The following is a 23273-nucleotide window of genomic DNA, read 5'->3' as shown; positions in this document are numbered from 1 at the left end:
CAATTTAAGGTGCTGCACCGGGCCCACATGCCCGGGACTAGGATGAGTAGGTTCTTTGGGGGTGAGGACAGGTGCATCAGGTGTTCGGGGAGTCCAGCGAATCAATCCCATATGTTCTGGGCATGCCCAGCACTGGAAGAATTCTGGAAGGGGGTGGCGGGGACGGTGTCGAGGGTGGTTGGATCCAGGGTCAAACCAGGGTGGGGACTCGCGGTTTTTGGAGTTGCGGTGGAGCCGGGAGTGAAGGAGGCGAAATAGGCCAGTGTCCTGGCCTTTGCGTCCCTAGTAGCCCGGCGGAGGATCTTGATGCAGTGGAAAGATGCGAGGCCCCCCCAAGTGTGGAGACCTGGATCAGTGACATGGCGGGATTTATAAAATTGGAGAGGGTCAAATTTGCCCCGAGAGGATCAATACAAGGGTTCTATAAACGGTGGCAGCCTTTTCTGGACTTCCTGGCTCAAAGATAGGGATATGGGTCAATAGCAGCAGCAACCCGGGGGGGGGGGGGGGGGGGGGGGGGGTAGACTTATTATTGTTTCTATTTTTTCTATGGTTATGTAACTTAACATTGTGCTAGTTTAAGTTGTTGTTAATATGTTTTGGTATCATCGAGGATGGGCGACTGTTATGATTGTTATCCTTATTGTTATTGTTGGTATTTTATTACGGTTCGTGTTTGTTGTATAAATACAAACTTTTTCAATAAAAATTATTTAAAAAAAAAAAAGAGTTCTAATCACATATTTTATGAAAGATCTTTGAGAAGGTGCACAGGAGATTTTCCAGAATGGGCAGTGGTGATTAATGCTTTTAGCTACAAAGGTGTTCTCCTTGATACCAAAAGGCAGCATGATAGCAGTGGTTAGCACAATTGATGCACAGCTCTAGGGTCCCAGGTTCGATTCCGATTAAATACCACAGATTAAGTACATCTTTGCTACAATTGTCCCATTAGCTCAAAATACCTTTTAAACACCAAACTGACTGTGGGCAAATACACTCTTCACTCAACTCAGGTGAATGTTTCTGGTTACCTCCTCAGAATCTCCCAGATGATTGTCATGAGAGTTTCTAAACCACTCTCAAAAACACGCTTTAAAATTCTCTCATAATATGCTTTCCCTTAGTGATTTGCATTCCAATCCAGGCTTTCAAGAGACTTTATACAAAGCTTCCAGCCAGGATTTTACATCAATCCCTTTAGGATTCTGTTGCCTTGGCTGCTGTGGAAACCTCTCGCAATTGTGTAATTCCTATTCCCAAACTATTTTTAAAAAAGGGCATTACACATTTATTTACCAGTGAAAGCTGCAGTCCCACTTTGCTATCAGAACATTGGGCAGGGATTCTCCGACCCCCTGCCGGGTTTGGGGGGGGGGGGGGGGGGGGGGGGGGGGGGGGGGGGACTTCGCCGACTGCCGAATTCTCCAGCACTGGTTTACAGGTAGGGGTGGGGATCACGCCGTGCCGGTCAGGGCCGTTGGCAGCGGCCCCCTGGCAATTCACCGGGCCCTGATGCAAGCAGCCGCCCGTTTTCAGCCAGTCCCGCCAGCATGAAATGGACATGGTCCATCACGGCAGGAACTGGCTTGTCAGCCGTCTAGAACATAAGAACTAGGAGCAGGAGTAGGCCATCGGGCCCCTCGAGCCTACTCCGCCATTCAATGAGATCATGGCTGATCTTTTGTGGACTCAGCTCCACTTTCCGGCCCGAACACCATAACCCTTAATCCCTTTATTCTTCAAAAAACTATCTATCTTTACCTTAAAAACATGTAATGAAGGAGCCTCAACTGCTTCACTGGGCAAGGAATTCCATAGATTCACAACCCTTTGGGTTGAAGAAGTTCCTCCTAAACTCAGTCCTAATCTACTTCCCCTTATTTTGAGGCTATGTCCCCTAGTCCTGCTTTCACCCGCCAGTGGAAACAACTGCCCGCAATCTATCCCATCTATTCCTCATAATTTTAATGTTTCTATAAGATCCCCCCTCATCCTTCTAAATTCCAACGTGTACAGTCCCAGTCTACTCAACCTCTCCTCATAATCCAACCACTTCAGCTCTGGGATTAACCTCGTGAATCTCCTCTGCACACCCTCCAGCACCAGTACGTCCTTTCTCAAGTAAGGAGACCAAAACTGAACACAATACTCCAGGTGTGGCCGCACTAACACCTTATATAATTGCAACATAACCTCCCTAGTCTTAAACTCCATCCCTCTAGCAATGAAGGACAAAATTCCATTTGCCTTCTTAATCACCTGTTGCACTTGTAAACCAACCTTCTGTGACTCATGCACTAGCACACCCAGGTCTCTCTGCACAGCGGCATGCTTTAGAAGGGTTCTTGGGGATGCGCAAAGGGATCGGGCCCTGGGGGGGGGGGGCGGGGGGGGGGGGAGCCCCACGATGGCCTGGCCCGCGATCGGGACCAACGATCTGCAGGCGGGCCTGTGCCATGGGAGCACTCTTTCCCCCGCGTCGGCCTCTCTGTAGGGCCTCCTCCATGGCAGACGCGGAGAAGAAACCCCCTGCGCATACGACAGAGGTTCTGTGCGATGCCGCGGGACCACGGCGGCCCTTCAGCGCGCGCCAACCCCTCCGTCACAGGCCTAGCACCAGAAGTGCGGAGGATTCTGCAACTGCCAGGTGGCCCGACGCCGGAGTTGGCCCGCGCCGCTCTTGGAAGGTCGGCGTTCAGCCATCCCGCCAAGTGCAGGAGAATCCCACCCATTTGGTTTTCTCTTCCTCATTCTTTGAACATACCTTGGTCACTGTTCACTAAACTCCAGACTTCCTGCACACTTTTCTAGTTTTCTTAACCATTATTCCATGGTGTGGGCTTCTTCTAGCAAGGTTAAGACAGTTGTTCCCTCTTGAACTCACTGCTTCGAGCAGAGCAGCAAGAGTTGCTTTCTCTATCATTGTCCATCTCCAACTTCAATCAAATTAGCTAAACTGAGAACTTCTCAACCTTACAGGGTCACCGTTGCTAAGCAACACCACATACTTGGGCCTTTTTATTTATTCTTCATGCTGTAGCCCCTCTCTCCCTCTCTCCCCCCCCCCCCCCAGTACAATAGAAATACAGTTGGAACTTAACCAACTTCCACACATAAGCACCTTTGTCCAGCATGAATTAAACTATAGGTTTTACATTTCCACACAGGAATATTAATTTAAACTCAAATACACCTCATTTCTAATGTTACCAATATAAATATTAATCCCTTAAACCAGCTCTCAATTGAACTAGGAAGAGGCCACTCGAACCTGCTCCACAGGGGATCTTGGGTGATCGGATTGTAATCTCAATCTCACATTCTTGCCTATCCCTGGTAAGGAGTGTGATCAAAGGATTACTGCAGAATTTCCTGCTCAAAGTCCTCAATATACAAGCCTCTCCATGCTACAGTGCTTAAAACCCAGGAAAATCAGTACTTCGAGGAAGTGATCAGTTCTTAAGCAAAGAACAACTTTTTGAAAATCTTACAGCTTTGTTGCAAAAATTTTCAACTGTATACAAAGGGATTCAATGTAGTATAGAATTGTCCTAACATGTTGGGCACTATTCAGAACGGGACTACAGGTCACGACCCAACCCAGGAGTAGTTTCACTCTGCCTCAAAGATCATCGCAGGTTTTGTTGCCAACATATGGTGCACGATCCAAAGGCCACTGCGCCTGGAAAGCGACCCGCCACAGCGCGACGTGGACGTTGAAGCCAAGAGGCCCCCCTCCTGGATCTCCCTGGCTCGCCACGCCTCATGAGATCCAAACAACAATCCCATTTCCAGCTCCCGCTTCGAGCTCCCAGTTTCCGGAGTCTTTTGTGTCTCACTTCTGGAGGAGATCACAAGTCTCTCCAGAAAAGCCCAAAATACACAAGGCCATTCGGCCAATCAAGCTGCACCGACCCACCACCTTATCCAACAATCCCATAACCTAACCCAAGGGGCAATTGATCATGTCCAATCCACCTAACCTATACATCTTGGACAGTGGAGGGAACTCTGGCTTCTCTTGCTGCGGGAAATACTGAGTGTATCAAAATGGAGTTATTAGATGCAACAAAAAAAAGGTGCTCAAAATACGTGGAACAAACATTTTTTTTAAAATCCAGTTATTACTTACAATTCCTAATCTTGATTGGCCAAATTCGGACAGCTCCTAAAGAAATGAGTGCTGCACAGGCAATGCACCAGTTACTTACAGCCATCACCAAGTGATAGAATGGAGCACATTGTGCACAGCAACTTTCAGTCCTCGGCAGAGAGAAAAAAAAATAAATCAGTTGTCTGGAATTCCCACTCACCAACGCTCCCCACCACCCCAAATCAGCCCACACAACAAAGGCTCACCATATGTATTACATCGCTCACACGATATGCAGAGTGCATTTGGGAAAATATTGTGCTTTATAATTTTTTGGTACTCGGGTACATATACATCCCATAAGGCCAGGAGTAGACTTGGGCCATTCAGCCCATCAAGTCATCTCCACCATTCAATAATGGCTGAAATGTTCTCATCTCCATTCCCCTGCCTTCTTCCCATAAGCTCTGGTCCTCTTAATAATCAATCAACCTCTCTCTGTCGTAAAGACACTCTGTAATTTGATCTGCACAGCCTTCTGCGGCAAAGAGTTCCACAGAATTACCAGCCTGTGGCTGAAAAATTCCTCCTCATCTGTTTTAATGGACCTCCCTTCAGTCTGAGGCTGTGCCCTAAGGCTCTTGTTTCTCTTGACTAGTGGGAACTGTTTGGAATGGGTTAGCAAACCTTCCAATTAAATAGCAAGTTGATGTCAATTATCCAATACAAGTCACTGATATATAAAAGGGTTTAAGGTGGAACTATTTGTTGGTGGAGATGTGTATGAAGTTGGATCAAAGAAATGAAAAGGTGGTTTGTGGAGAAGTAGAACTCTGTCTCCTTTACTCTGCAGCATCGCAGAAGCCCAAACAGAAACATCCTCTCCACTCACACTCCTGTTATTATCCCAGAATCCAAAAAATGTCCTTATCCCCAAGCAGAGGATTACATTTGGGTGACCAAACCAGTCACCAGACTGGAGAAAGCTAAAGTTCAAATGAGCAGGACTTACTTGCAGGGGTGAAGACTCTGGATAATGATCACCCCAAGACCATTGGCTACTTTGTCTGTGAAACTCATGGAACCATAGACAAAGGCCCCACTTTGCTGGAAGGGAAAATAAAATTACAAATTAAAGTTGTTATTAGGCTCATCTTGGAAATGAAGAATTTCACACCAATAAGCAGCAACATATAACTCAGCAATCAGCCAAGCTGTGCCAAAATGATCTAGGTTTGATCCACAAGCCAATCAGCAAAAATCCCACTCCCAATTACCACCCACCCAGGAAAGTCGCTGAGTGTGGATGGCCAGAGAATAGGCAGTACTATTGAATACTTCACCTGCAAACACCAGTTACTCAATTTGATAACCAATAGGATAATTTTACCAAATAGGGCCATTTTAAACTAACTGGTTTTACATTACACCCCAATTTCACACTTCACAGATGGCATGAGGGGGAGATGTGAAGACATTGTTTCCCACCTGGGGAGTGAGGGTAAAATTAACCCATTTGTTACCAAGATTGCTCAATTACAAACATGTTAAATGAACAAAGACTGAGCCTCCCCAGACAGGCGCCGGAATGTGGCGACTAGGGGCTTTTCACAGTAACTTCATTGAAGCCTACTCGTGACAATAAGCAATTTTCTTTTCTTTTAATAGGTCTTCAGAACAATAACAATAGAATGACCATCTCTCCCATTCTAATATGTGGCACTGTTTATATTAGGCAGCAATCATAGAACTTAATAAATAAGGATATTTCCTCTCTGCAGAATAATGTGCAAGTCATCAGAAAAGTAGTTAATTCAGGATCTGTCAACACTTAAGGAAATGGATCAACACCATTCAAGATTTTGGCTGAATGTTTTATGTTTCATTTGGGATTCATGTTTTGTTTTAGATAGTTTCTGTTAAGGGGCTGCCCCTTTCATTTGTCCCTCAGTTTTATTGGACTTATCCAAAATAGGAATACTATTCGGTATAGGACTGAGGGCGAGCAAAACATTCATACTTGTGTTAAGCACACCAGGATTTGGAAAGATGGGAGGGATCTTAGAAGATGGTGTTAGTGTGTGGGTGGAACAGAGAGCTATGGAGGAACAATGGAAGGGATGGCATTTTCCAGTTCCAAAGTCCTGCTTTAAAAAAAAAGACTGCATGTGATTGTGAACCAACTCACTCCCCACTTTTACATTTGGAGAGTTTCCTTTTCATGCATTTGATGGCAGATACACAGTGGGCTTTGCTGTGTATCCATCAAATAAGCAGATCAAGGCTGATCATCTGTGGTTTTCCAGACCAATTTCCCATTATAGAATCCAAATACTTAGATCAGGACATGGACTTCTGTGTTGGTTCTCTGCAATTGCAACTGACGTCACTCCAACTAGCCAGCCTTTCCCCACAAGCCTTTTATCCCATTCTCTTTTTAAGCCTTGGATTAAAGCTGCTCACATCACTCTCCAGCCGTGCATCCCAGATTCTAACCACTTGCTGCATTACCTCATTGTGCCATTGCTTATTTGCCCCAATTATTTTAAATTCCTCGATTCCCTTCAGGAGATATTACAAAAGATAGCCAATAGCTTGATCAAAAGAGGCAGTTTTAAAAAAAAAAAGTGTTGGGAAGGAATTCCAGGGTTTAGGGCCCCAAGCATAGCCACTAATGGTGGTGCATAAAGAAAGGTCATAATTGGATGAGCAGAAAATTCTTGAAAGTTTGAAGGGCAGGAAGAGATTACAGAGATAGGGAAAGTGAAGACCATTTGAAAGTAAGAGTATAGAAACATTGGAAGCCAATGTCAGTGAGCAAGCCAAGGGTTGGTGAGTGAATGGGATTTTGGGAAATAAGGGGTTAGAAAAACAAAACGGTCATTTTAAGGGATTTAGATTTGTTATGGGTAAACATTAGAAATACGGTGTTTGGCTGTAGGGGGGTTGGTGAAGGTCCAACTGTGTTTCTGTTGGGTGTGCGAGAGGGCATGAAGAGTAAATATAGTTGCTTGCCAACGGGAGGTCCTTACAAAGAAAAAAAATTCCTTTGCTCTTCTAGTTTTAACTGGAAGTCAGGCAGTTGGTCCAGACAGATCGCAGGAGAGGGAATATCTGTACAACTCGACTAACAGTTGGAGACAGGAGAGAGCAAGAAGGCAGATCTCATAACTCAGTTCAGGAGGAAAGCTAAAGAAAGCAAATTCCAGAGGAACCAAGGGATGGTTGGTTTTTGAAACCTGGAAATAGAACAGCAAAAGGTTCATCGACAGCAGAGACAAAGTGGAGAGGAATCGGCTGGTGAGAAGTTTCTGAAGGTTTCTAAAGTAATCCCAAGATTTGGAATATCTCACTGCAGTCAGCCAAAACTAATTAGGAAGACAGTATTGGCTAGATATCAGAGCTTGTGTTAACAGCTGAAGTTAGTCAAGACAAAGAAATCCTAAAGGGTTGTGTAAAATTCTTGACTAGATTCTCTAGTAAAAGTGGGAGTGTTTGACAGGCCCCCGAACACAGAAGTACAAGAGCAGATATGTAGGAAATTTGAAGGCAGTTCAAAATAATAGTGCAGTTACGGGGTTGTCAGACCAGCCGGGGTTGGAAACGGGTGCGGAGGCAGATGTTGTAGCCTCGCCTTTGTTGATCACCCATAGGCGGATCCTGTTAGGGTGGAGATCAACCTCTCCAACCTGTGCCTTGGCGTGGTGGGGGGACCTACTGGAATTCTTGTCTCTTGAAAACATCAAATTTGAACTGAGGGGAAGGATGGAGGGGTTCTACAATTCATGGGTGTTATTCATTATGCACTTTCGAGAATTGGATTACTTTGAACATTAGGTGGGGAGAGGGCGACTGTATGTGTTAATGATGACTATGGGTGATTTCTGATTCTTTGTCATCTGTTTATGATAGCATGCGGGCTAATGCTTAGGGGGGAACATTTTGCAGTGATCAGAACTACATTAGATTCAAGATTGTTATGGAAAAGGATGGCCCCAAGATCAAAGTTCTAAATTAGGGGAAGGCCAATTTTTTATTTTTTTTTAAAATTTAGAGTAAGCAATTAATTTTTTTCCAATTAAGGGGCAATTTAGCATGGCCAATCCCTAGCCTACATATCTTTGGGTTGTGGGGCGAAACCCACGCAAACACGGGGACAATGTGCAGACTCCACACGGACAGTGACCCAGAGCCGGGATCGAACCTGGGACCTCGGCGCCGTGAGGCAGCAGGGCTAACCCACTGCGACACTGTGCTGCCTGGGAAGGCCAGTTTTAATTTGATCAGATGATTTGGCAGAGTGGATTGGGAGCAGACAAATCTGTGACAGAACAGTGGGACACATTCAAGAAGGATACAGGGAGAGTAAAGGGCCAACATGCTCCAAATCAGGGAAAAAAGGGTGGGACCAACAAATCCAGTGAACTTTAGTTATTGAGGGACATACAGCATTGGATCAGGAGAAAAAGGGAGGCTTCTGGCAGATAGAGCGCTCAAAACAGCAGACGCCCGAGGGGCTTATAGAATCTCATCAATTTTTCCAGATGCACCATAGAAAGTATCTATCTGGCTGCATCGCAGCCTGGTATGACAACTGCTGGGCCCAAGATCATAAGAAACTTCAGAGTCGTGAACACAGCCCAGTCCATCACACAAACCCACCTTAGATTCATCCATACCTCCCACTGCCTGGGGAAAGCGGACAGCATAATCAAAGACCCCTCCCACCCGGCTTATTCACTCTTCCAACTTCTTCCATCAGCAGAAAATTCAAAGTCTGAGAACACGCTCTAACAGGTTCAAAACCAGCTTCTTTCTGCTGTTACCACACTCCGGAATGACCCCCTTATGGACTGAATGATCTCTTCACACATCTTCTCTTTTTAATAAAAATGTTATTTCATGTATAGAACAATCTGTCTGAACTATAGTGCAGAATACTTTCATTGTACCTTGGTACACATGATAATAAAACAAATCAATCCAATGTGCAGAGGGAACTTAAAAAGGAAATAGGAAAGCAAAAAGGAGACAGGAAAGGATAACACAGGTAACTAAAGGAAATTATTTTACAAGTGTATTAAGAGTAGGCCCCATTAGGGATCACAAGTGTTAATTGTGTGGAGCCGGAGGACGTAGCTACAGTTTTACATGAATCTTGAGCATGATCTAACTAAATTTCAACAGAGTGCCGTGTTGAACTCGAATAGGCAATTTTCCCGGTTGCTCTAACGTGACTGTGTTGCAATCCCAGCAGATTGGAAATTAGCAAACGTGACACCACTGTTTAAAAAAGGAGGTGGGCAGAAAATGGGTAATTATAGGCCAGTTAGCTTAGATGCTGGAATCTATCATCAAGGAAGAAATAGCGAAGCATCTGGATAGAAATTGTCCCATTGGGCAGACGCAGCATGGGTTCATAAAGGACAGGTTGTGCCTAACTAATTTAGTGGAATTTTTGAGGACATTACCAGTGCGGTAGACAACTGGAAGCCAACGGATGTGGTATATCTGGATTTCCAGAAAGCTTTTGACAAGGTACCACACAGAGAAGGTTGTTGCATAAGATAATGATGCATGGCATGAAGGGTAAAGTAGTAGCATGGATAGAGGATTGGTTAATTAATAGAAAGCAAAGAGTGGGGATTAATGGATGTTTCTCTGGTTGGCAATCAGTAGCTAGTGGTGTCCCTCAGGGATCCGTGTTGGGCCCACAATTGTTCACAATTTACATAGATGATTTGGAGTTGGGGACCAAGGGCACTGTTGTCCCATGTTTGCAGACGACCCCAAAGATGAGTGGTAAAGCAAAAGTGCAGAGGATAGGAAGTCTGCAGAGGGATTGGATAGTTTAAGTGAATGGGCTCGGGTCTGGCAGATGGAATACAATGTTGACAAATGCAAGGTTATCCATTTTGGTAGGAATACAGCAAAAGGGATGATTATTTCAATGATAAAATATTTAAAACATGCTGCTGTGCAGAGACCTGGGTGTGTGCTAGTGCATGAGTCGCAAAACGTTGGTTTATCAGGTGATTCAGGAGGGCAAATGGAAGTGTTGTCCTTCATTGCTAGGGGATGGAGTTTAAGACTAGGAGGTGTTAGTGAGGCCACACCTGGAGTATGTGTTCAGTTTTGGTCTCCTAACCGAGAAAGGACGTACTGGCGCTGGAGGGTGTGCAGAGGAGAGTTACTAGGTTAATCCCAGGAGTTGAGGGGGTTGGATTACAGGAGGTGTTGATGTAGACTGGGACTGTACTCGTTGAAATAAATATGCTAGAGGGTCGGAGGAAGGGTTCCTTTCCAGGTGGGAGCACTTCATCACCGTCTTTAAGGACCTATTGTGTGCCAGCAGCTGAGAGGTGTTACCATTGGCTTTGTTAAAACAGAAAATGACAAACTTTTTGCAGTACATTGATTGTTCTGATGGATTAGAAGATTTGTACATGTCTCTTTGCTACGTTTGGATTAAAATTATTTTAATAAAAGTAGTATGTGATTATGTTTAAAAGCCCTTGTTTGAAAGGCAGTTAGGGGTTTGAGACAAGAGGTGCAATTAAAAGCTCATACAAGATTCAAAATTGATTCCAGCCATGGATATTATTTGCTGAAGTTGGGCTAAGGAATTTGTTTATATTAAGTGGGTTCCCCGGGAGTAGATCATTCGAGACACATTTCAGTTTAGTTTTAGATTGTGATGGAACGAGAAAAGAAGCTCAGCTCTCAACACAGCGAGGTTATATTGGTCTGTGGACAGACTCGTAGTTTCTAGAGAAGAAAAATATTCAAGGGCCAGACCAGACAGCAATTGTTTTCCAGACAGAGTTAATATTTGCCTGTAAACAGGACAGGAGCAATTTATCATACTGGCAGATATCATAGAATTTACAGGCAGAAGGAGGCATTTGGCCCATCAAGTCTATACCAGCCCTTGGGAAAGAGCACCCTAACCCGGCCCCCCACCCCACCCCTATCCCAGTAACCCCATCCAACCCAACCTTTTTGGACACCAAGGGCAATTAGCATCGCCAAACACACCTAACCTGCACATTTTTGGACTGTGGGAGGAAACCGGAGATAGTTTGAGACAAGCAAGATCTGCAAGCATGGTGAATCTGCAAGGATATGACTTCCTTAAAGCGGGTTTATCAAAGACATCCGTTTACAGAAAAATTTTCTGACTTTGCCAAGTGTATTTAAAAGTGGTTGTGACCAGAGATGGGTTTTTGTTTGAGTAGAGATAAAGATAGCAGTTTGGATTGTTTCATAGTATTGTTAAGCATTGTTTTAACTGGTAATTGAAAGCTATTTGTCTTTAAGTTAGTAATACTGTTAGTAATGAAGCTAATTTTAATATACCATATCCTATGTGTGCATGGAATCACTCCTGGAGCAAAGTATCTTTTCCTCAGTCTCACAAATTAAATTAAATATCAGCGTTTCTGTCTGGTATCCCAGCAACTGTTGGCATCTGGTCCAGGGTCATAATACCAGCAAAGCCAAAAAAATGAATTATGTCCCCAAGACAGCGCAGGTGCATTTTTGTACAATACAAAGTTTTTGCCACTTTGCCTTAACAATTTGCCAAAGCTACAATGTTTTATGTTGAACTCTCTCATTTCTTACAGTGTTTTCTCCAATCAGGTCAGCAGTCATAGCAAGTGAAGTCACCAGAATGGTGGTAGAGCCCGTGCCGAGGAGGACTGCTGCTCCAAAGATGCTCTTCTCTACATGAAAAAACAGACCCAATAAGCAAATGCCAGGATTATCACAAGCCCAAAAAGTAGGTCATCTAAAAAAAAAAGAGCAGAAAGAAATTGTTACCAGTTGCTGGGACAAACGTTAACAGATACTCATTTGACAAAGACGAGCTCAAACTGAAAGATTGCCCACCGCACAAACTTATATACACAAGTTCGATGTTACACAAAACAGCCACTTTACCCAATCAATGCAAGGCAGCACAATGATTAGCACTGTTGCTGCACAGCGCCAGGGTCCCAGTTCAATTCACAGCCTGGGTCAGTGTGTGGAGTCTGCACGTCTCCCGTGCCTGTGTGGGTTTCTCCCACAGTCCCAAAAAACATGCTTGTTATGCAAATTGGATATTTTGAATTCTCCCTCCGTGTACCCGAACAGGCGTGGAAGGTGGCGACTAGGGGCTTCTCACAGTAACTACATTGGCAGTGTTAATGTAAGCCTACTTGTTGACAATAATAAAGAATATATCCCGATTCGCTAATGTCGCCATTATTTCTATATTTTCCTTTTCCTCCTTTAGTCTCCAGTTCATTTAAACTGCAACAAACCAGACAAATATATAAGTCAAAGAAAGAAAAGAGGGGAAAAGTGGTTTTCTTCACATTCCAGGGTGGCCTTCCATACAATTTCTGAGATATCACAGAACCTTTACAGTGCATTTGGTCCCCTGAGTGTGTACTGGTGTACTGTCTCTCTGAAGAGCATTCTTACCCCCCCCCCCGCACAATTCTCTTTTCAGAGAGCAATTAAACTCCCTTATCAATATCTCAACTGAACCTGCCTCTACCACCCTCTCAGGAAAGTCGTTTCGCCACGCTCTGGGTGAAACATGGCTTCAGTTCCTTTTGCCAATTATTTTGAATCTGTGCAGGCTGGTCCTTGATGCTCTCGAGGGAATAATCTTTCACTACTGACCCTGTCCATACCTTCCTCAAGTATGGTGCCCAGAACTGGATGCAGTCTCCAGATGAGCCTATTGGCTTACACATGCCCAGATTAATAAAACCCTAGGATACTATAATCTTCATTTCTAACTGTTCTCTCATCATCTTCAATGACCCATGGAATATATGGAGTTCCCTCTGCTCCTGCACTTCCTTTTGAGTTTCTCCCTTTATTTCTTCAGTCCCCAATGCCTCCTGCCAATGAACAACCCCTGAATCAAACTTCATCTGCCCAATCCACCAATGTCTATGTCCTTTTGTAGGTTCAGGACTATCCCACCACAGCTGACAAATGTTTTCCAATCTTCATATCGTCCACAATTTTGAAATCATACCCTGAACACCACAACACCACAATCTACGTGATCAGTTTTATAATGTGTCAGGAAAAGGATAAGATGTTTAGGTTCGTACATCTTCAGGTTACACTGGATCCGAATAAGATCAAGGTTGAAAACAAACAAAGAAATGAGTGATACTACAATTGTATAGAGCACTGGTGAGGCCACACCTGGAGTATTGTGTGTTGTTGGTGTCCTTATCCGAGGAAGGATGTTCTTGATGTGGAGGGAGTGCAGGGAGGGTTTACCGGGCTGACTCCTGGGATGGCAGGACTGTCATATGAGGGGAGACTAAATCAGTTAAGATTGTATTCATTAGAGTTTAGAAGAGTGAGGGGGGAGGGGGATTTCATAGAAACTTACAAAATTCTAACAGGATTAGACAGGGTAGATTCAGAAAGAATGTTCCCAATGGTGGGGGATGTCCAGAACTGTGGAATTCACCAACCACAGAAAGTAGTTGAGGCCAAAACGTTGTGTAATTCCAGAAGGAATTAGATATAACTCTTGGGCTGAAGGGACATATTTGGGAGGGGGTAGGTGGGATTCAGGTATTGACTTTGAGGATCAGAATGAATGGCAAGCAGGCTCGAAGGGCTGAATGGCCTTCTCCTGCTTCTATTTTCTATGTTTTTATGTAAAGCCCTTAAGCAGTAAAGTTCAAGCACCTCGAAAGCTAAACTATTAAAGCACAAAGTATCCAGGCTTCTGACAGAACACCACAGTTGCTAATTACCATTCACTTCGGATTTCATACATCAGCTCTCCACAATGTCACCTGGAACAATATGATTCAATGCAGAACACAACCTCCAACCATTTTACTCATGGTGGGGTTCTATCAGGGGATCAGCTTTTCAATAACCAGATTCAATTACAGGCCACTTATCAATAAACTGTAAAAGACTTGCACAAGTTTTGTAAACAGATTTTCAAAAACAGCAACTTTAAAAAAATCATCTTATGGAACATAAATGACAACCGACAGACATAGCCAGTAACATCCCATCATTCTCTGTTAACCACGAGTGAAAGAGTAATACCAGTTAATACTCTACTGGACAGTTATACTCCGTACTGGACCAGTTAATACTCCGTACTGGACCAGTTAATACTCCGTACTGGACCAGTTAATACTCCCTACCGGACCAGTTAATACTCCCTACTGGACCAGTTAATACTCCCTACTGGACCAGTTAATACTCTGTACTGGACCAGTTAATACTCTGTACTGGACCAGTTAATACTCCGTACTGGACCAGTTAATACTCCCTACTGGACCAGTTAATACTCCCTACTGGACCAGTTAATACTCCGTACTGGACCAGTTAATACTCCCTACTGGACCATAACAGCAACTGTTTTATTCACTCAAAATAATTAGCTGCCTTATCACTTAGAAGCAATTTAGCTTTAAATTCTAGTCTCAAATACAGCAAATAACAATAGTACATTTCTCTTCAGCACTCTGGACTTTGGTAATTAGAGAGATCATTTTATAAGTACATTTTTACAGAAATTTGCTAGGACACTGGACTACTTTACCAGAAAACATCAGCAAACCTGGAATCCACAATAGTTTCCTGTGTTGGGAGTGGGGTTACAGAGAGATACTGTGCAAACTGCTACTTGGCATTAGGTCTAATGGGCCAAATGATGTTGCAAGATATCAGTGAGGCTTTTAAAACTCATCCTGATTCTGAGCAAGTTTAATATTCTTTCCAAAATAAAATTTTAAAAACTTTAAAACCGGCATAAGTAGTGGTTTTCAAAGAATTTTGTTTTAAAAGATGGTACTGAATTCTTGTATACAACATGGCATCCAAATAAATATGGATGATTTGTGGAAAACAAGGCTTTAGGATTTACTTTTAAAAAAAGGAGTAACCTTTCCCATACAAGGGAAATTGTGAACAGTATACTTCATGTGGACATTTCAAATACACAAAACTAAAGACAGGAGCAGAATTAGGCCACTCGGCCCTCAAGTCTGCTCTACCATTCAATCATGGTGATTTGTATCTCATTCTCATGCCTTCTCCCCCATAGCCCCTGATCCCCTTATTGATCAAGACCTATCTATCTGTGTCTTAAAGACACTAATTTGGCCTTCACAGCCTTCTGTGGCACAGTTCCAGATTCACCACCTTCTGGCTGAAGACATTTCTTCCTCGTATCTGTTTTAAAGGCTCGTCCCTCGAGTCTGAGATTGTGCCCTCTGCTTCTAGTTTTTCCTAGCAGTGGAAACATCCTCTCAACGTCCACTCTATCCAGGCCCCCCAGTATTCTGTTTCAATAAGATCCCCTCATTCTTCTGAACCCCAACAAGTACAGACCCAGAGTCCTCAAACATTCCTCATACGACAAGTTCTTAATTCCAGGGATCATTCTTGTGAACCTCCTCTGGACCCTTTCCAAGGCCAGCCCATCCTTCCTAAGATATGGGGTCCAAAACTGCTCACAATACTGCAAATGGGGTCTGACCAGAGCCTTATACAGACTCAGAAGTACACCCCTGGTCTTGTATTCTAGCCCTGTTGACATGAATGCTAACATTGCATTTGCCTTCCGAACTGCTGATTGAACCTGCACATTAGCCTGGACAGAAACCTGAACTAGGACTCCCATGTCCCTTTGTGCTTCAGATTTCCTGAGCATCTCCCCATTTAGAAAATAGTCCGTGCCTCCATTCTTCCTACCAAAGTACATAACCTCACACTTTTCCACATTGTATCCCCAAACAGGCACCGGAATGTGGCAACTCGGGGATTTTCACAGTAACCTTGTTGCTGTATTAATGTGAGCCTACTTGTGACAGTAATAAAGATTATAGAATTTACAATACAGAAGGAGGCCATTCAGCCCATCAAATCTGCACTAGCCCTTGGAAACAGCACCCCACTTAAGCCCATACCTCCACCCTATCCCCATAACCGAGTAACCCCACCTAGTCTTTTTTGACAGCAACTTCATTGCAGTGTTAATGTAAGCCTACCTGTGACACTAAAGATTGTGATTATTTGGCACCGCCAATCCACCCATTCTGCACATCGTTGGACTGTGGGAGGAAACCGGAGCACCCGGAAGAAACCCACGCAGACAGAGGGAGAAATGTGCAGGCTCCGCACAGACAGGGCGCTATTCTCCGAAATGGAGACAGAAGTGTTTGCGCCGTCAGTAACACATCGTGTTTCATGAGGCCGGAGAATCGGTGGCCCTGCCGCGTACGGCGGCCCGCGCTGCGTCAAATGCGCCGGCACAAATGGCGCCGATTCTCCACAACTTGGAGAATCGCGCCTTGGTGCGGCGTGGCACAGTTGCGGCGATTCTCCAGCCCGGCGTGGGGCTTGGCGAATCGCGCCCAGTGTCCCAAGCTGGGAATCGAACCTGGCACTAGAGCTGTGAAGCAACAGTGCTAACCACTCTGCTACCATGCTGCAGTTCTACCACTTCCTGCCCACTCTCCTAGCCAGTCCAAGTCCTTCTGCAGCCCCCCTGCTTCCTCAATACTACCTGGCCCTCTGCATATCTTTTTATCCTTCTTCCAAATCGTTAATGTGCATTGTGAATAGCTGTGGTCCCAGCAGCCTTTGAAGTGGGATACTCACATTTCTGCCAAAGTATCGATTCACAGGTTTCATGAGGAATGAGGACAGAAATCCGCTAATGTACATCACTAGAGGAATCATCGCAATGTAGTTCTGTAAAACAGAATCTTAAATTGTCTGTGCATTCAACGTGATCAATATTTTGTTAATACATTTACCGGAAATAACGGCAAGTGTCAGAACTCTACCACTAGAGGGAAGACACTAGCAAGTTTACTAATAAAAAGAAAGAAAGATTTCATATGTTTGCTCAATTCTGAAGCCCTGATATAGATTGAGTGTAACAAGTGTTTTTCTCTTGAAAGCCCACTTAAAAGTATGGACACAGATGGGTGTTTTCAAAGAGATGCAACATTTTGTTTGACCACAAGGTGGCATCAACTGATTGCACTGCAGATTCAGAACTTGCTTTCAAACAATAACGAGTTTCCCAGCTGGAATTGACAATTCTAAGGGGTCTTAGTAATGACTCAAATCACAAACAAGTTAAACCACTAACTCAGTAGTTTTTGTGAGGTTTGGGTGAGGGGGGTAACCTGCATTAAATTTCTGACAGTTTGAGCTAAACAAATACAGATCAGAGGAACCCTTTTGGAAAACAGACATTTGCTCACCAGAACGTACCTTTGGAAGTTTCAGTGTGTAGGTTACATACATGGCAATATAGGTCTGAGAGAGATTGATGATTAGTCGAGTGCACATATAAATAAACGCCACCTTTCAAACAAATAGAGTTCAGTTTTAAAAAGTCAGAAAAATTCAGCCACTAATCATTTTAAAGATAATAATCTCTAGGATCTATTGAAATTGTATACAATTATAATGGGGTTCAGAAAGAGTAAGTGGGGGCACACAAGAGGGAATAATTTCAGACTAATTGAATGGGGGGGGGGGGGGGGGTTAAGAAAGAGGTTAGCACTCCTGCCTCACAGCACCAGGGTTTAGTTCTGGCCTTGGGTCACTGTCTGTGCGGAGTCTGCACGTTCTCCCAGTGTCTGTGGGTTTCCTCCGGGTGCTCCGGTTTCCTCCCACAATCCAAAGATGTGCCGGTTAGGTGGATTGGCCGTGATAAATTGCCCTAAGAGTCCAAAAGGTTAGGTGGAGTGTAGCTATCTGGGAGCGCCACTTACAACTAGGTACAGGGAAACTTGCAAAGCCTGATGGGTAAAATGGACAAGGCAAGGCTCAGATGTATATTTGCAGCAAGAAGTCCAGATGGTATCGAAACTCCGACCAATTAGCATTTTGATGGGGTCGATTAGCATTTGACGGCACATCTTCACCAAAACAAAGGACTCGAGCAACCGGTACAGTCCCAGACATTTTTGGCGTCACTCCCTGTTCTAGGGACGCGTAAACAACGGGGTCAGTGACCACTTGGGACACGGCCAGCCATCCAGATCCCCGCCCACTTATTGGTTAGGAATCGAACAGAGTGATCAGGGATCACCCAATTAGTGGGGCCCAAACTGAAGGACCGCCCAAAAGGGCGCGAAAACCTCCAAATACAAGAAGAGTTTGCCACATGTTCGTCCTCTCTAGGACCTGGCACCCCGGCCAGGACCATCTCCAATCGCAGCACCACCAGAAGCAAGTCCAAGTTCAACGCTCGCTACCAGACGGATGAGCCGAGCTGAGCAGCAGTTACTCCTTCGGACTCGATTAGATCCAGAATCGAACAGCAGCCACTGTTCTCTGACCCAAGTTGGGTGCCCGAAGTAAAGTACAGGTTATCTTAGTCGCTAGGTAAAGTTAACTAGTAGTGTTTGTGTTGCATGACTAATTGTGTGTAAATAAAGTACCCTTGACCTTGAACTAACTAACTGGTGTTTGGTTCTTTGATCGATAGCCGGTTGAACCTTGTGGTGATATCATTTGATACCTGGCGACTCTAAGCATTAAAATACAGATAACAGAAAGGAGGGCAAACTCACTGATTGCCATAATTGGAACAGAGCCACAGAAAGGACAGAGTAAAAGAGTAAAAGAAGAAAAGGCAACAGGGGTAACTGGGATAGGGTTGGGGCAATGGCCTGGGTGGGGTACTCTGCCCTGCAATCGGGTGGCCACCTTCTGCGCTGTGGAGACTCTGGAGAGAAAGAGGACCTCTCGCCCCCAAAACCTAGCTGTCTTCCAAACCAAGATTTTTAAAAACATGACTGCAGCAGTCATACATACTAATCCAGACGTTTAACCCTTACCGCACCAACTACATAAAGACAATGGGCTAGATTCGGCGGGATCCTCCACTTCGCCGGCAGCGCATTCACACCTGTGGATTTCCCCCCCAACTGTGGGGGTCCCAGAAAAGGGGTGCAACGGAATGGAGAACCCAATATATCTGTTCATCACGCTACATTTTGTTACGGTCCCGTCTTCAAACATGGGCTACACTGGGTTTGGATTTACATCACTAATTAATTTAGGTTGCGCAACAGACACCTACAGATGCTGAAAGATGCTCTCGTACGAACAGGATATGGCGCTCGACTCATCGATCGACAGTTCTAATGCGCCACAGCAAAAAACCGCACCGACCTTCTCAGAAGACAAACACGGGACACCACTGACAGAGTACCCTTCGTCATCCAGTACTTTCCTGGGGCAGGGAAACTACGACATCTTCTTCGCAGCCTTCAATGCATCATCAATGAAGATGAACATCTTGTCAAGGTCATCCCCACACCCCCACTACTGGCCTTCAAACAACCACACAACCTCAAACAAACCATTGTTTGCAGCAAATTACCCAGCCTTCAAAACAGCGACCACGACACCACACAACCCTGCCAGGGCAATCTCTGCAAGACATGCCAGATCATCGACTCGGATACCACCATTACACGTGGAAATACCACCCACCAGGTACGTGGCACATACTCGTGCGACTCGACCAATGTAGTCTACCTCATACGCTGCAGGAAAGGATGCCCCGAAGCGTGGTACATTGGCAAGACCATGCAGACACTGCAACAACGAATGAACAGGCATCATGCGACAATCACCAGGCAGGAATGTTCCCTTCCAGTCGGGGAACACTTCAGCAGTCAAGGGCATTCAGCCTCTGATCTCCGGGTAAGCGTTCTCCAAGGCGGCCTTCAGGACACGCGACAACGCAGAATTGCTGAGCAGAACCTTATAGCCAAGTTCCGCACGCATGAGTGCGGCCTCAACCGGGATCTTGGATTCGTGTCGCATTACATCCACCCCACTATCTGGCCTGGACTTGCAAAATCCTACCAACTGTTCTGGCTTGAGACAATTCACACCTCTTTAACCTGGGGTTATCCCTCTCTCTGGATCTGCAATGATTTGATTACCTGCAAATGCTCGCATTCCAAGCATTGTCCGGCTTCTCTGACTTTGTCTATATAAATGTTTCTGGATCACACCTCTCCATTCACCTGAGGAAGGAGCTGCGCTCCGAAAGCTCGTGTTTGAAACAAACCTGTTGGACTTTAACCTGGTGTTGTAAGACTTCTTACTGTGCTCACCCCAGTCCAACACCGGCATCTCCACATCATAATTTAGGTTGCACAGACATTATGTAATTCTGTGCAAGTGTCAAGTTGTTTAGTGCTGCCAGAGGAGAGAGGCAATGTGGAGAAGTAGTTTTTAGTTTTGTGGGGGCAGGGAGGGGTGTTACATGTGGAGTGCACTGCAGGAGGAGCACAAGGTCTGAATTTCTTAATCTCTCCACAGTTTGCAGGTCATTTAAATGTAAATGTCGCCACTGCCCCAGAGAACCATAGACCATTCTCCCCATTGCTCACCACACCTCAGGCAAGGGAAAAGGTCGAGATGGCAGGGCCTTCAGGAATAATCTTAGCCGCTACGGGGATTGAACCCACGCTGTTGGCGCCACTCTGCATCACTAACCAGTCGTTCAGTCAACTGATGAACAGACTCCCCTAACATCCAAATATAAAAATAAGTGATGCCCCGCCCCCTCCACCAAAAAACTGGAGTTGGTAATAGATATTTAAATTTCATTTTTCGCGAAGACTTTTCATCCAATTCCAAAATCTCCCTAATTGGCCCAATTTGGGGCTAGTTTAGCACAGTGGGCTAAATAGCTGGCTCGTAATGTAGAACAATGCCAGCAGCGCGGGTTCAATTCCCGTACCGGCCGCCCAAACAGGCGCCGGAATGTGGCGACTAGGGGCTTTGCACAGTAACTTCATTGAAGCCTACTCGTGACAATAAGTGATTATTATTATTTTTATTGCATTTACACACTTTTGAAGGTGCCAAATCCAAAGCTAAATTAAATGATTAGATTCTTCACTACACAGCTTTTCAATGGACTAGGATTTAGAAAATACAACATTGCGCTGAACTATCACAAGTGACCTACACAATTAGTCATTGTACCATAGACGTTCAACAGCACCAAAAAGGTCATGTAACAATCCACCCCTTCGACCATTGGGAGCTCTTCCGGGGCAGGTGTGACCTGTATAAGAAGGATGGGTTGCATCTAAACTGGAGAGCCATAAATATCCTGGCCGCGAGGTTTGCTAGTGTCACACGGGAGGGTTTAAGCTAGTATGGCAGGGGGGTGGGTACCGGAGCAATAGGTCAGAAGGTGAACGCATTGAGGGAGAACTAGGGAATAGGGCCAGTGTGGCTGTGAGGAAGAGCAGACAGGGAGATATTGCTGAACACAGCGGGTCTGGTGGCCTGAAGTGCATATGTTTTAATGCAAGAAGTATTACGGGTAAGGCAGATGAACTTAAGAGCTTGGATTAGCTCTTGGAACTATGATGTTGTTGCCATTACAGAGACCTGGTTGAGGGAAGGACAGGATTGGCAGCTAAACGTTCCAGGATTTAGATAGGATAGAGGGGGATGTAAAAGGGGTGGCGGAGTTGCGCTACTGGTTAGGGAGAATATCACAGCTGTACTACGGGAGGATACCTCAGAGGGCAGAGAGGCTATATGGGTAGAGATCAGGCATAAAAAAGGGTGCAGTCACAATGTTGGGGGTTTACTAAAGGCCACCCAACAGCCAGCGGGAGATAGAGGCGCAGATAGGTAGACAGATTTTGGAAAAGAGTAAAAACAGGTTTGTTGTGATGGGAGGCTTCAACTTCCCCAATATTGACTGGGACTCATAGTGCTAGAGGCTTAGACGGGGCAGAGTTTGTAAGGAACATCCAGGAGGGCTTCTTAAAACAATATGTAGACAGTCCAACTAGGGAAGGGGCTGTACTGGACCTGGTATTGGGGAATGAGCCTGGCCAGGTGGCAGAAGTTTCAGTGGGGGAGCATTTCGGGAACAGTGACCACAATTCAGTAAGTTTTAAAGTGCTGGTGGACAAGGATAAGAGTGGTCCAAGGGTGGATGTGCTAAATTGGGGGAAGGCTAATTATAACAATATTAGGCGGGAACTGAGGAACCTAGATTGGGGACGGATGTTTGAGGGTAAATCAACATCTGGCATGTGGGAGGTTTTCAAGTGTCAGTTGAAAGGAATTCAGGATCAGCATGTTCCTGTGAGGAAGGAGGATAAATACGGCAAATTTCAGGAATCTTGGATAATGAGAGATATTGTAGGCCTCGTCAAAAAGAAAAAGGAGGCATTTGTCAGGGCTAGAAGGCTGGGAACAGACGAAGCCTGTGTGGAATATAAGGAAAGTAGGAAGGAACTTAAGCAAGGAGTCAGGAGGGCTAGAAGGGGTCACGAAAAGTAATTGGCAAATAGGGTTAAGGAAAACCCCAAGGCTTTTTACACGTACATAAAAAGCAAGAGGGTCGCCAGGGAAAGGGTTGGCCCACTGAAGGATAGGCAAGGGAATCTATGTGTGGAGCCAGAGGAAATGGGCGAGGTACTAAATGAATACTTTGCATCAGTATTCACCAAAAAGAGAAGGAATTAGTGGATGTTGAGTCTGGAGAAGGGTGTGTAGATAGCCTGGGTCACAGTGAGATCCAAAAAGACGAGGTGTTGGGCGTCTTGAAAAATATTAAGGTAGATAAGTCCCCAGGGCCTGATGGGATCTACCCCAGAATACTGAAGGAAGCTAGAGAGGAAATTGCTGAGGCCTTGATAAAAATCTTTGGATCCTCAATGTCTTCAGGTGATGTCCCGGAGGACTGGAGAATAGCCAATGTTGTTCCTTTGTTTAGCAAGGATAAATTGCTATCAAGGATAGCAAGGATAATCCAGGGAACTACAGGCTGGTGAGCCTTACGTCAAGTGGTAGAGAAATTACTGGAGAGAATTCTTCGAGACAGGATCTACTCCCATTTGGAAGTAAATGGACTTATTAGTGAGAGGCAGCATGGTTTTGTGAAGGGGAGGTCGTGTCTCACTAACTTGATAAGAGTTTTTCGAAGAGGTCACAAAGATGATTGATGCAGGTAGGGCTGTAACTGGTCTGATTAGTAAGTTTGCAGACGACACAAAGGTTGGTGGAATTGCAGATAGCGATGATTACTGTCAGAGGATACAGCAGGATTTAGATCATTTGGAGACTTGGGCGGAGAGATGGCAGATGGAGTTTAATCCGGACAAAT

General features: G+C 44.9%; 1 protein-coding gene across 1 annotated transcript in view; it reads right to left on the bottom strand.

Annotated features, from left to right (window-relative positions):
* Nucleotides 1-23273, bottom strand: part of LOC119953208 (major facilitator superfamily domain-containing protein 12-like) — a 66352-nt gene that overhangs the window by 9410 nt on the left and 33669 nt on the right. Inside the window, 7 exon segments of the mRNA XM_038777221.1 lie at nucleotides 4136-4266; nucleotides 5109-5203; nucleotides 11723-11832; nucleotides 11835-11876; nucleotides 11879-11888; nucleotides 16751-16843; nucleotides 17375-17467. Coding sequence (XP_038633149.1) covers nucleotides 4136-4266; nucleotides 5109-5203; nucleotides 11723-11832; nucleotides 11835-11876; nucleotides 11879-11888; nucleotides 16751-16843; nucleotides 17375-17467 — 574 coding nt within the window.

This window comes from Scyliorhinus canicula, chromosome 18 (genome assembly GCF_902713615.1).
Source record: "Scyliorhinus canicula chromosome 18, sScyCan1.1, whole genome shotgun sequence".
NCBI lineage: Eukaryota > Metazoa > Chordata > Chondrichthyes > Carcharhiniformes > Scyliorhinidae > Scyliorhinus > Scyliorhinus canicula.
Note: the sequence above shows the minus strand (reverse complement) of the source record. Positions and strands in the feature narration are given on the sequence as shown.